The sequence below is a fragment of the Lissotriton helveticus genome, chromosome 6 (genome assembly GCF_964261635.1).
Source record: "Lissotriton helveticus chromosome 6, aLisHel1.1, whole genome shotgun sequence".
NCBI lineage: Eukaryota > Metazoa > Chordata > Amphibia > Caudata > Salamandridae > Lissotriton > Lissotriton helveticus.
Window position 1 is genome coordinate 679,941,278 of NC_136067.1, and position 14,517 is coordinate 679,955,794.

A 14,517-nucleotide genomic window follows, 5' to 3' on the forward strand; every position below is an offset into this window, starting at 1 on the left:
CCATACCACATGGGTGCCACGCAGGGAGAGAGCAGGAATGAGTCATATCTTGATCGATATGGTGCACTTCTACCCTCTCCCTATCAAGCAACACAGCACAGCAAGGCAAGGCAAGGCGTCTTGCTATGCTGTGTTGTGTGACATTTTAATAAATCTAACCTATGCTTTATACCTTATAACTTTAATACCACTTAACCAATGTTAGCTCTACTACAAAAAGTCACCCTTTCAACCTCATTTGTTTAAATCATTGCCAAATTTCATCAACATCTGTTCAGCCATGTTCACATTAAGCCTGTTTTAGCTAGATTCAACAACATCCCACCCCACTCTATGCCACAACACTTCAATCTATGACACGTCACCCAGTCTATGACACTTTACTCACAACAATCCTCACCACTCTAACACATGCCATTCCACTCTATCCCACTCCACTCCATGATACCCACTCAACTGCATGACATGCCACTCCACTCTACCACACACCAACACAGACATGCCACTCCACTGTATGCTAATCTACTGTATAACATCCTTGTTCATTCTGTGCCACTCTACAACTCTCCATTTTAAGAAACTGTACCACACGCCACTCCACTGTACCACACACCACTCCACTGTACCACTCCCAACTCTGCCCTACAATAGATCACTCCGCTGTACACTATTCGATTCTACGTCCCTCTTATGAAATCAGGGTAGAACTTAACTCCCAATGAAGGTGAAATATTGGTTTGCAACAATATGCATATGAGGTTTGTTAACATACACATTTCTTTTTAAAGTTGTAACTGGGTTGGATGTGATTATATCCCAGAAATAATGACATGAGGTAAAGACCAATAGAGGACAGGAACTTTAACGCATCCAAGTGTGGAATGTATTTGAAAGTTGATAACATTAGATGTACTGGGCAATTCCAAGCGTTATGGATAAGAAAAGGTTTTATGACCAGTGAGGAATGAGCTACATATATCATTTTGATTTATTTATTAATGTTAAGATTTGTTTTTTTAAAATGAACTACGGTTGCCAGAATGCTTTGCGGGATAATTGAAACTATTGAAGGACAATATAAATAGTGACCAACGATTGTGACCACTTTATCTGATCAAGACTTGTAGTCAAAATCCATCAAGCTGGCTTTAATGTTTGTGGTAAATAAATAACAGAAAGCCATAACTGTTTCCGCAGTGCCTACCAAGTCAGCTTGGATTTTGGTGACTGGAGTGGTTACCCTAAGAAAAGCCATCTTCAGGATTTTTTAAGTGCGCTGTGGCAGCAATTCAACCACCTTGGAGTGAATATATAAGACACAACCATATTTTATTTCTTTAAAAGGTTGAGGATGTATTCAAAATGCTCTACAGAAGATAAGAAAGGTAATGAAACATGAGTAACATAGGGGAAAAAGGCAAAATATGGTACCAGGAAGACACTGATAACACCAAAACTCCTCAGCTTGGAATTCCATTGAAACAAGAGCTGATGACATTCAGAAAAGGTAACTTTCTATTAGCTGGAAATTAAACACTTAAAATCTGCTAGTCTGAAGTGCATAAGGTAGTCTGTGGGTATGCTTAATTCTATACATTCATCAAACAGTTACCTTTTGTACAAGGCAATGCTGCCCTCTTGCTGGTATGGTCAAGCTCATTAGATTAGATGTATAGAAATAACCTAATGCATTAAAGAATCTACTTCAAATTAACCAAGAAATTTTACTGATTCAATCTCTTTTACTGTCTTTAAATATGGAAAGTGTTTTATTAGCTAATTAAGTAAACAGCATTAGCAATAATTGAACAGGTGTTTACTTACTGGTGCTGTGGGTACTGCCGATGCTCCAAACGGTGGTCTCATTCTGGGCTGAGAAAACATCATTGGTTGCTGCGGCATCATTGGTACATTTGTTCCAGCAGGGGGCTGAATAAAGATATAACTATTAGTAGGCCACGCATCATTTGAAAACTCATACATGATCTCTTGCACAGACTTCTACTTACCATCCCAAATCCTGCTACAGGCTGAGAAACAGGGCTACCGCCTGCTACAGGTGTGGCACTACTCGCTGGAGGACCCGTACCCTGCTAAAATGAGTAATGAAACACAATGTTTATCACCCTCTTGATAAGTGTGGCAACATGTATCAAAATCTTTTGCCAATTAGACGTATGCAATGAGAAGCTGCATTAAAATGTTAAACAGCAATTATAAATCAAACAGTTCTCAACAAGCATACTTTACATGATGTTGTCGAAGCTTTGAAGATATGTCAAAAACATTAGGATGCAAATTAGACATTTTTCAAACTTCCTAAAAGGGATGTCTTATAATGAGGAGTTTGCATTCAATTAGCTATTATGGTTCGTCTATTGTTCATGTTTAACTGAGAACTGTCTGCACAGTTCCCTATTGAAGTAAGAATGTTTAGATTTCTCTTTTGACAACCTAGCTGAAAGCAGATGCTGTGTTTCACTAATAAAAAGAGATCAACGTTATGCTGGGTTTTATTACTTTGCAACAGTTTGAGAGGAGTTGTAGAGATTTATCTTATCACAGCAGCACAGGAACAATACCATTTCTTATTATGGGGGACTCATCTTGAATTTAAATGCGTCAATATGGTTGCCCGTGTATACTTTCAAGGAACATTTTGGTGATAACAGTCGAACTACTACTACTAGAGACTGGCTTACCTTTCTTTTCCACCTTTGACAATTTTGGGATACCTCAAGAGTATGGAGTTACCGGCTCGAGTGCACTGTTTTAATTAGTAAGGGAAGCGCTTGAAGCACGTCACCTGGAGCACGCTTGTGAGCATGGAGGCATTGGCTCGAGTGTACCTCATCCTGTGTGGTGTGTGTGGATTTGCATTTTCATTGGATGATTGCTCGAGTGCACAGAAAGACCAGCTCAAGTGTATTACACGGTCGATTGGTGGAAAACACAACCTATTCTATTGGATGTCAGGCCGCCGAGGAATACACTTCAATTGTATTGCAAAAGTGATCTTATGGTCGTGTTCACTGGACAATATGTCCTGCTTCTTGTTTTGGAAAGAACAAAAACAAAACAGACTGCCGCTCGCCAGTCGTCCTTGACCTGCCATTGCCTAAAGGACCCTTGACCTGCTAACAGTAACCTGGGAGCCCGTGTGCTCGGTTACTAAACTCGCTGGGTGTCGTTGTTGGGAGAGCCTGTGCTGCTGACGCCGGGAGCGGGACTGCGAGGACCAGAGGTGCTTGCGCCAGGAGATTGCGCGCACCTGGTGCCTCTTCCCGCCCCCTCCTCCCTGAGAGCTTCAAAACGACTCGCGGCCCCCGCTTCGCGGGAGCCGCTCGCCAGTCGTCCTTGACCTGCCATTGCCTAAAGGACCCTTGACCTGCTAACAGTAACCTGGGAGCCAGTGTGCTCGGTTACTAAACTCGCTGGGTGTCGTTGTTGGGAGAGCCTGTGCTGCTGACGCCGGGAGCGGGACTGCGAGGACCAGAGGTGCTTGCGCCAGGAGATCGCGCGCACCTGGTGCCTCTTCCCGCCCCCTCCTCCCTGAGAGCTTCAAAACGACTCGCGGCCCCCGCTTCGCGGGAACCGCTCGCCAGTCGTCCTTGACCTGACATTGCCTAAAGGACCCTTGACCTGCTAACAGTAACCTGGGAGCCCGTGTGCTCGGTTACTAAACTCGCTGGGTGTCGTTGTTGGGAGAGCCTGTGCTGCTGACGCCGGGAGCGGGACTGCGAGGACCAGAGGTGCTTGCGCCAGGAGATCGCGCGCACCTGGTGCCTCTTCCCGCCCCCTCCTCCTATTTAGCTCAGCCTTCTGACGCGAACGCGGGACGCGCGCGGACGGAAGTGCGGGCGAAGACCGGGCAAAGAGCGTGCCGTTCGAGGACGGAAGAGACCGGACCGGGCCACCCCTACTTCTTGCCCGTGACCCTCTCTCCTTATAATACTACTTGATCCTTGCCTGCATCCACAGAGTGCCCTATAAACAATGAGTAAAATGGAGACTAGGAGTAAAGCCAACTTGGCGGTCACTGGACCTACCACGCCCGTTACGGCCCAAGGTAAAATTGATAATTATTTCCTCAGGGCGGGATCCTTGCTGATTGACGATATCACTGTCCTAGAAAGACGTATTTCGCAAGAAATCGAGTGGGCTAGGAGATCATCCATGGGCATTCTAGCGATGGCAAAAACCCCTGAGGAAATGCCGAACACAGATGGCTCGCAGTTTGGAGCTTGTGGAGGGGACCAACTACCTACCAGTCTAGATCTTTCAGAGGAAACTTTAAGTGACCTCGAAGATATGAGTCTACTCTCACTCCCACTGACACAAATCACACAACCACCAACTCTCATTAATGTGGGGGAACATTCCGAACCAACTCCTAACTTACTTGGGGAAGAACCGCCACTGGCAACGAACACCCTAGATGTGATAGAGTCTCCTAGTACAGTTAGGTGCGCAAGGGAAGGAGCAATACAAAAAAGGAAAATGGGGAAACAGAGCCACAGAGAAAGGAAGGCGAAAAAACTAAAGTCAGGTACAATACATAACAAATCCAACTCTGATAATACCATACACGAGACCCCACCATCAGTCAGAATGGAGCTCCCTCCCCCGGTAAAAACCCACAACATTTCCATTGATCTTCCGCCTTCCATAACAGAATACAACACTGAGACAGCCGAAGAGGATATTACACTGGCAGACATAGGAAACCTGCTTAGGTCACTGCTTAGTCCTATAGAAGCCCATCTGATTAAAATAGAAGCAAGGCTTAATAAATTTGAGAAAACTGCCTCCCAGTTTACGGACAGTTGGAAACCTGTGAACTCCTGCCCCATAGCACCTAGCGCAGACTCAAAACATAAGAAGGACCTTGAGTCCCAGAATTCAACTAAGAACAATGAGGCTGGAAACGCGAAATCCACAACTACATCTATAAATCCAAAACTAGTCAATCGCCAGGGACCCAGTTTGAAGCAAAACAATCCCCTTGCCAGACCACAGCAACCAGTGACACCCGCGGGTGAATCCCACAAACAACCCCCCAATTCACAACAAACACTCGCACCCACCGATGCAACAAATTCACAGCTACAACATACAAGTGCATCCAAACCTCTACCAAACAAATCACAAAACCTTCAAGATCACAACATTACATTGCAAAAAACACAAAAAACAGTAACTGTAAATCTTCCACCAGAGGTAGCTGCATACACTGTCATTCTAGCTGGGGCACCTGAATTAAAACCTGCATCAAGCGAAACAGGGGCCTCGCTAAAAAATAAAGTAATTAACTGGTTATCTACATTCAGACCACTCCCCAAAGGCATGACCAGCGATATTCGCATGGTAAGAAGAGTTTCATGGGTAGGAAAGACGCCCAAATCAATTAGTGGCGACTGCATACTGGTCAGTTTCAAAGAACCAGGAACAGTCTCCTATATTTGTGGTTGCTTCCCAGAGGACGAGGGAAATAACATCCAGCCACTTCCCCTCTCGTTCTTCTACCCATCAAACACCCACACATCCAATGATCAGAGATGGGGACATCCGCATGACTCACTAGGAAACTGGGGGGGAAATTCGGGAGTAAGCAGAAATCCCTACATCCAAATGCGAATGGCATCGGGTTACCCCTCAATTCATGATGATGCCCAGGGATGGGAGACTGTTAAAAGAAGAGGAATGGGAAGGGGTGGTTTTGAACGAGGATCAATTTGGCCCCTCGGACATTACCAGCCACCGTTTCAGCCGACTTTCATACGATTTGACTGTCTTGAAATGGTGGATTGACAGCTTGCATCTGAAGATAGGGCACCCCCGCACCCACTCGAGCATGTAATACCTAATTTCATTCAAGACGGCGGTCGTAAACCCTCTAACCCTATCCATGGGGACGGGCATCTTGCTCCCAGAAATTCAGAAAATTCTCAACAGAGAGTATATAGTGTAACTGAACCAGAGGCCCTATACAGGGGACAAGGGCCGATACAGGGAACATCCCCAAAAGATCATATAAACTTAAAGATAAATCAAGGCACGAAGGGAAATAGCCAGCACGTCCCTTACATATTAAAGCTGCTCTCATGGAATGTCGCAGGACTGGCCAATAAAATAGATTCTGAGCCATGGGCTGAATTAGTCAACTCTAAAAGTGCTTGCCTCTTTCAAGAGACCTGGGCAAGTGAGGAGCATACCTATAGGGGCTTTGAGATATTTTCGACACAAGCAGTATGGGGTGGGAGAGGCCGACCATCTGGAGGTCTAGCAATCTGGGTGGCTTCAGATCTGGGCTGCACAGCTTCACGATACACTGTGGACTCTGAAGACATACTGGCTGTCCTCCTTGAATGGCCGAGACTATACAAATTACTCATAATTAATGTCTACTCCAGACCAGTCTCCATATCCGCCACCTCTAAAACCATTGGCGAACTGTCCTCTCTATTAGAAACCATTCCAGAGGGGATATCATACATAGTAGGGGGAGACTTCAATTCGCATTTTTAACCACTACCTGGCTTACTTGATGGACCCTCCCTAGAGGAGGATTCAAGTTGGCAGGTTCCAGCGACAGAGGCTCCCCCCCCGAGAGCATGGACACCATTAGCTGTCCAGATCAACATGCTTACCCTCACGCATGGCCTTAGGGCCTGCAATGGTCGTGTTAAGACCGATATCCCGAGCAAATGCACGTATAATAAAGTCGGGAGAGAATCCAGATTAGATTACTTTCTGGTACAGTTACATGCTTGGAAAAGGGTGGCTGACTTCAGAGTTACATCTAGAGAGGACAGCGACCACAATGCCTTGGAACTGGGATATGCCATCCCCCGTACGGGGGATCGGGTATCAAACGAACAAAAACCCAGAGAGGGATACCTCCTAGAAAACAATAGAAGGAGGATAAGATGGGAAAAGCTATCTACTAGTGAAGATAAGCTAGCTGCCCTCTACGCTAGGATCACTCCAATCCTCACGGAGGCATTTGATCTAGGGGCCCCAGTGTGTACGCAGGAAACAAGAGAGGATCTCGCACACGTACATGAGCAACTTATTAAAACACTTGAGTCAGACTTTTTCTGCACTAGACCTCACAGAACCCAGGGATCACATAAAGGCACATGGTTTAACACCTCCTGCAGAAATGCCAAACGCGACCTCCTACTTATCATTAAAGCTGAGGCCCGAGGGAAGAGATCCGCATCAGAAGGAGGGCGTATAAAATACTCGTGACTAACGCTAAGATAGAGTGGGACCTCCAACATTGGGAGAATCTTTCTGAGTCATTAGCAATAAGAGACTCCCGCAAATTCTGGCGAGTAGTCAACCATGGTTCTGAAGACCTCCCCTCGGCAATCGAACCAAACATCGCCGCCAGTGATTGGCAAAACCATTTCCAGTCACTATATTCTTCGGAGGCTGGAGGGAAAGAACCACCGCCTCCCATCATCCAAGACAATCAGGCCTCGGATCCCTTTACTGAGAAAGAGATTAGGATGGCGATAGCAGGGTTATCCTCTGGAAAGGCACCTGGCCTGGACGGGGTGCCGGGTGACCTATTTAAGCAGGAACCAGGAGTCTGGGCACCCTATCTGTTAGTGATATTCAACGCAGTGCTTGGGGGGATGGAAATACCTGATACTTGGCTGGGGGCGGAGGTGGTCCCGATTTTTAAAAAGGGCTCGCCCCTGCTCCCAGCCAACTATCGCCCAATAAGCCTCATTGATGTCTCACAGAAGTTATTTGGCAGACTAATACTCAATAGGTTACAATCTTGGATAGAGGAGACCAATATCCTAAGTCCTTTACAGGCGGGATTCAGTAAAGGAGTTTCCACAGTTGATCAAATACTCCGATTGAACATCATTTACTGGAAGACAGTACTTATCGAAGGCGGCACACTATACGCGGTCTTTGTGGACCTCCGTGCCGCCTTCGACTTGGTCCCACGGGCCAAACTGTGGGAGGTACTGGCGGAGCTGGATGTTCCAGGAGATATCCTCCATATCTTAATTAGATTGCACACTGACAATTATGCACAAGTTAGATTTGGGAAAGAGGGCAGGTTGACGGATAGGTTTCCCGTTCGCAGAGGGGTACGCCAGTGTTGCGTACTGGCCCCGACCCTGTTCTGCCTATTGGTGAACGGGGTGATAGAGCACTTGAGTAGGATCCCTAACATTGATGCACCACAATTGAACAGCAGCAGGGTGCCCGCGATTATGTTCGCGGATGACACCCTGCTGCTGTCTAAATCGCCAATGGGGCTACAAAGGGTCTTGAATGGGTTCTTGGGGTTCTGTAATGAAAGGGGCCTCGAAGTAAACCCCTCAAAAACAAAATTTATGATCCTTAACCCCAAGCCCAAAAAGTGCCCAAACCCCCGCCTAGGCTCTACACTTCTGGAAAGGGTGCATACAATAGAATATCTTGGAATAACCCTTAACCAGAATTTGACATGGCTGCCACATAAAACAAAAGCAACCACAAAACTAGCTCAGAGGGCGGGAGGCATTATAAGAATTGCTAAGAAATCTCCACTGCGCCCATTGGTACCTGCCATTCACATTTATAAAGCTCAAGCTCAGGGGGGGTATCATTTATGGGGGTGAGCTTTGGGGGCACACTCCGCTATATACCATACAGGTCGCAGAAAATAACTTCATCAGACAATTGGCTGCACTCCCCCCAAGCACTCCGCTTCTCCCTCTAAGACTGGACTTGGCATTGCGACCAATCATGGAGGAACTGGCCCTCAAACCTCTGACCTACTGGCGTCGCTTGTGGAGTAGTCAGGACCTTGTAAATTACAGAAATGAGCTCCAGAAACTTCTTAGATTAACTAATGCCACCACAATTCCCTGGATAAAGTACATCAGGGAGATGTGTGCGACTCTCGGAGTGCCAGAACTATGGACAGATCCGGAAACTGCGTCCGCAAGGATTTCAAGAAAAGCACTCTCACAACTATTTTATAGCTTTATGCTTCAAAAAACATTGAATTCCACTCGGGAAGGGTCTTTAACCGACACATTCATTAAAACAAAAGACTCATATTGCCACAAACATGTGTTGGATGGCATGACGCCAGTGCTCGCGCGGAAGATCTATATGCAATGGAGGTATGGATCTCTCCCTTTAAGGTCCCTCACAAAATCTTGGGCTGGTTGCTTGGACTCAGGGGTGTGTCCGGCCTGTGCTTACAAACTGGAAAGCGATCTGCACGTGGTCTTGTTCTGCAGAGCCTATAGCAGAATTAGGAGTTTCTGGTTGGTTCCTCTTTTAAAAAACCTGGGCTTTAGAACATATGCTCCGGCCTACAGAGTTCTTTTTTTTTTTTTTTTTTTTTTTTTGAAAAACCTTTATTTGAGTAAGCAAAAAAGTACAAGGATGGGCCTACAACCACACGGGCCGGCCGCTAAAAGAGGAGTAGACACATATCATATATGCCCGCAGAGGTAAAAGTCATTCAACAATGCAATACTCAGCTCTATTTACAGGACAAAAACAGATTTTATTTATATGAAAGAACAAACACACACAAAAGGCGAAAGTATAGTACCGAAGGTCAGCTCAATGGATGTAAGGGGGGGGACAGCAACAGAAGTACAGTAGCAAAACACTAAGCACTGAGGAGCTCGGAGGGGGGGGGGGGGGAGGGACACAGAAGTCAGTACAAAAAAGGGGAGGGGGAGGGGGAGGGCCGGAGACACCAGCACAACCCCTATATGAAAGGTTCCAAGAACGCTTGCCTATGGAGACAGGGCAAGCCCAACAGTGCCCACAAGGGGAGGAGTACAAATGTCGCCACGGTAGTCGTTCCAGTGACCCCACATCTTCACCCATGCCCTGGGTCTGCCCCTGGCCACATAGACAGTTTTCTCACGGAACATGGACCAATCCATGTTATCCTCCCATTTCGAGAGGTCAGGGGGCCTGGAGGCCCCCCAGAGTTGTGCAATGTCTCGCTTCGCAACCATATAGCCCAGGGTGGCCCATCTAGTCTGTGCCACCGAATAGTCCGTGGGCTCCCAAACATTCAAAAGACATCGACGAGGTTCCGGACACAAGGACACACCTGTCACCACAGCCATCACTTCAAGCACGGCCGCCCAATAAGCAGCCACCATCGGGCACTCCCAGAGAATATGCAGGAAAGTAGCACGCAAACCACACCCACGCTTACACAATCCATCGGAGGAAAAGCCCATCACCACCAGTCGCGGTCCCGTCACGTACACCCGATGAAGGATCTTCAATTGAACCAGACGGAGACGAGCCGGAATAGCCACCTCCTTCGGGGAGGAGAGGGCTGATTGCCAATCCTCATCATCAAGTTCTAACCCATCTCCCATCCACAATTCCCGAAGTCGGGCCAATAAGTCGGACCGATTGTTAATCAACTTTTTATAGATCAGGGAGATAGTGCTATCAGGAAGATGTCCATCAAGGATACGGTCCTCAAGGGGGGAAGAGTCAGGTGGAATCTCACCAGGAGCAAACACCGAAGCCAGGGCGTGCCTGAGCTGTAAATAACGAAAGAATTCCCGACCACTCAGGCCATAGTCAGCCTGGAGGGCCTGAAACGAACGCACAGAACCCTTAGAGTATACATCCCCCACCTTGGAAATCCCAATCATGTCCCAACGGTCGAAACCCTTGGAAGACCAAAGACCGCCCAGACGTTCTGAAGCATAAAGCGGCGTCGCCAACGTCAAGCGATCCTCCCAGCCCAAGCTCACATTCGCGGCACGCCACACCGTCAAAGCAGTCAATGTAGGTCCCACAAGATGGCGCCCAGCGGAGCGAGAATAGAGCACTCTGTTAAAGTCACCTCCCGGAAGCTGAAGTTTATCCATTTCAAACGCCGGATTACGACCTGGTGAAAACATAGCGTGATTGATAGCGGACAGATGGGAAGCCCAGTAATATCTCTTAATATCGGGGAGCGCCATGCCCCCATCATACCACGGGATGGAAAGTTTCGCGAGAGCAATGCGCGGACGCCCATCCCAAATAAGCTGCCTCTGAAGGCTTTCAATCTCCCGAAAATAGGACTTAGGGATAGGATCAAAATAATTCTGGAGAGCATAGAGAAACCGCGGCAATGACATCATCTTAAACAGGGCCGCCCGACCCAGGGGAGACAGGGGAAGTCTGCGCCAACGGGCAACGTCCAAACGTAGCCTAAGTAACGGGGGAAGGAGATTACGATCAAAACGAAGGGACGAGTCCAAGGTAACAAAAACCCCCAAGTATTTGAAGCCATCCCTGGCCACCTGAAGAGGAAGTCTGCTCGGCAACGGAGGCAAGACACCAGACAAAACATACACACAGGATTTAGTCCAATTGATGACGAGGCCTGAGTTAGCGCCAAAGGACACAAGAACGTCAAATAAAACAGTTAAAGACTTGCGAGGGGAAGTAAGGTACAAAAGGATGTCATCCGCATAAAGCGAGACGCGGTCTTCGAAGTCCGGGGCCCAGCGAATCCCTTTAAGGGACGGTTCCCACCGGAGCCAGGCCGCCAATGGTTCAAGAGCGAGCGCAAACAACAACGGGGACAGGGGGCAACCCTGACGGGTACCCCTGCCCAAGGAGAAGGGAGCCGACACTCTACCGTTTACCACAACTTGTGCCAGAGGTTCCGCGTACAACAACTGAATCCAGCTAATAAACTCGCACCCGAATCCGAATTTCTCAAGAGTCGCCCATAGATAGGGCCACTCCACAGTATCAAAGGCCATAGAGGCATCCAGGGACGCCAAAATGGCCGGCTCAGTCAGAAGCCCCGCCCTCGCCATCACGCCGTGAAGGCGTCGCAGATTCAAAGCAGTGTTGCGATGCGGGATAAAGCCAGATTGATCCGGATGGACCAAATCCCCGAGAACCGAAAGGAGACGAGTCGCCAAAAGTTTTGCCAAAACCTTGGGTTCAACATTTAACAGGGATATGGGTCTATATGAGGAACAGAGGTCACGTGGTTTACCATCTTTAGGGATGACGACAATAGTCGCCAGGCGCTGATCATAGGGAAGGATGTTACGTTCACGAGATTCTAGAAACATGGCGCGAAGATACGGCGCCATCTTATCGGGGCGTAGCTTGTACAACTCAATGGGCAACCCGTTCGGGCCCAACGCTTTGCCCGAACGGAGCGAACGGATAGCAGTCGCTATCTCATCATTCGTAAAAGGGGAGTCCAAAGCAATACGGTCCAGGTCGGTGACACAGGGCAAAGTGATATCGCGCAAGAGTAAGCGGGAGTCAGCCACGTCCCTCTCAGACACGGGAGCATATACAACACGGAAATATTCCGCAAAACAATCAACAATGGCAGTCGGATCAGTCACATTCTCACCACTCGCAGACTGAATCACAGGCACCACACGATTAACTCTTTCCTTCTTGTCCAACCACGCTAGGAGTTTACCCGCCTTATCACCCACATCGTACAATCTGCCTTGTTGCTCACGAAACATCACCTTAGCAGCGTCTGTGACCAGGGATTTATATGCAAACTGTTTTAGACCCAGGGCATGGAGCTTCTCAGGCGTGACACCAGATTCCAACTCATCCTCCAAAGCAGAGATCTCCCCCTCAAGGTCCACCACCTCCCTCCTCCCGGCTTTCTTGGCTTCAACAATCAAGGAGAGGGCCTGTCCACGAATCACAGTCTTAAAGGCTTCCCACAGGGACACAGCCGAAGGGACCGACCCATCGTTCTCCAGGAAATATGCATCTATGGACTTGAGCAAGAGGGTACGAGTCTCAGGAGAGGAAAGATACCATGGGTTAATTGGAGCCACTCGGCCCGCTATCTCCACCCCAACCTCGAAACGAAGCCAGAGCGGCGAGTGGTCAGAAATACCCCTCGGCAAATGCAAAATCTCGCGAACCGCTGACGACTGGGCCGCGGGCATCAGGAAATAATCCAGCCGAGACAGACTGCCATGAGCCCCAGAATGGAAAGTATATTGGAGCTGAGTGGGGTGCAAAAGTCGCCAGCAGTCCACAAGGCCAAAGGTATCTAGAAACCCACCCAACCACTGCTGAGCCTGCGGAGTATCCCTAGGGGGATGGCGATCGTGAAGGCCGGAAAGCACCGAATTAAAATCTCCGGCCAGGAAGAGAGTACTTTCAGGGAGATCTAACAAAACACGGCCCAAATCAGTGAAAGTAGAAGTCTGTAAACCCGGGGGAACATAAACATTAAAGAGAGATAGGGTGCGGCCCTCATATCTACCCACCAAGACAGTATACCTCCCACGGTCATCCTGAATCACCTCGTCAATCGCTAGGGGGAGGGAGGTTCGAACAAGGATACCCACACCCCTAGATCCGGAGGTAAACCCCGAGTGCGCCACAAGGCGGTAGCCCCATCTATTCATCGCATTACAAACATTACCAATCAAATGGGTTTCCTGCATGAAAACAATATCTGGCGACAAACGTCGTATACAATTCAAGACCACACTGCGCTTAATACGATCTCCCAGGCCATTAACGTTCCAGGAAACAAATTTCAACCCTCTACCCCCCATCCCAACCACCCGAGCCAAGACCCCTCATCCACGAGCAAGACACCAGAAACAGTAACAGACACAGGAGCAATTCGCCTTGAAAACAACACACAAAAAAGAAAGAACTTCCCAGCCCCCCTCCCCCAAACTGAAGGAAAACACCCCCCACCCTGCACCCCTGCAAAAAGCTAAAGAGCCACCCCAACCTGCAGTGTGCCTGTCGCCCCATAACCCCTAGTCTACACAAAGACCCCGGAGGAGGAAAGGTCTCCGTTCCACCCGCCCCCGACAAACAGCAAGAACGAAAAGTAACAAAAGAAAGATAAAATAATCACAATGCAGAGGAACGCCGGTCAACAATCCTGAAAATGTATTCAAAATAAAACATGTGAGCCAAACAGTCAGATCTCCACCCAACCTTCGGCACCACCAGGGTGAGCGGCGGATTCAGTCTCAGGAGCACGGTCAGGCAAGGAGTCTAGCCAGTCATTAACAGCATCTGGGCGATCAAAGAAAAGGGTACGCTCATTATACTCGATCCGAAGTCTGGTGGGATAGAGCATAGCATAACGTAAGCCCCGATCCCGAAGACGTTTCTTGGCCCCACGAAACTCCATCCGTTGTTTCTGAACTTGTTGGGAAAAGTCCGGGTAAAAGTTCACCGTAGCATTCTCAAAGGCCACCGGGCCCTTCACCCGTGAGGCCTGCAGGATAGCGTCCCGGTCTCTATAGTGAAAAAGCTTCGCTACAATGGGTCTCGGCGGGGCTCCCGGCCGAACCCTGCCCCCTGGAACACGATGTGCGCGTTCCACCGTGAAGAACTTCGTAAGGCCGGAAGGGGCAAGATGGTTCAAGACCAGATCCTCAACCAGGAGATCCACCGAGTGGGGTTCAGGGTTCTCCGGTACACCAACCAGGCGAACATTGCAGCGACGTGCCCTATTTTCAAAATCCTCCAGACGTCGGGTCATGA

The 14,517-nt window shown here is 48.4% G+C and overlaps 1 protein-coding gene across 10 annotated transcripts in view; it reads right to left on the reverse strand.

The window, feature by feature from the left end:
* Positions 1-14,517, reverse strand: part of SNAP91 (synaptosome associated protein 91) — a 797,825-nt gene that overhangs the window by 30,633 nt on the left and 752,675 nt on the right. For all 10 annotated transcript variants that reach the window (XM_078648151.1, XM_078648145.1, XM_078648146.1 and 7 more), the window contains 2 exons: positions 2,010-2,093; positions 1,825-1,929 (listed from right to left, as the gene is read on the reverse strand). In XM_078648151.1, the coding sequence (XP_078504277.1) occupies positions 1,825-1,929; positions 2,010-2,093 (189 nt within the window). The remainder of the gene's footprint in view (positions 1-1,824; positions 1,930-2,009; positions 2,094-14,517) is intronic.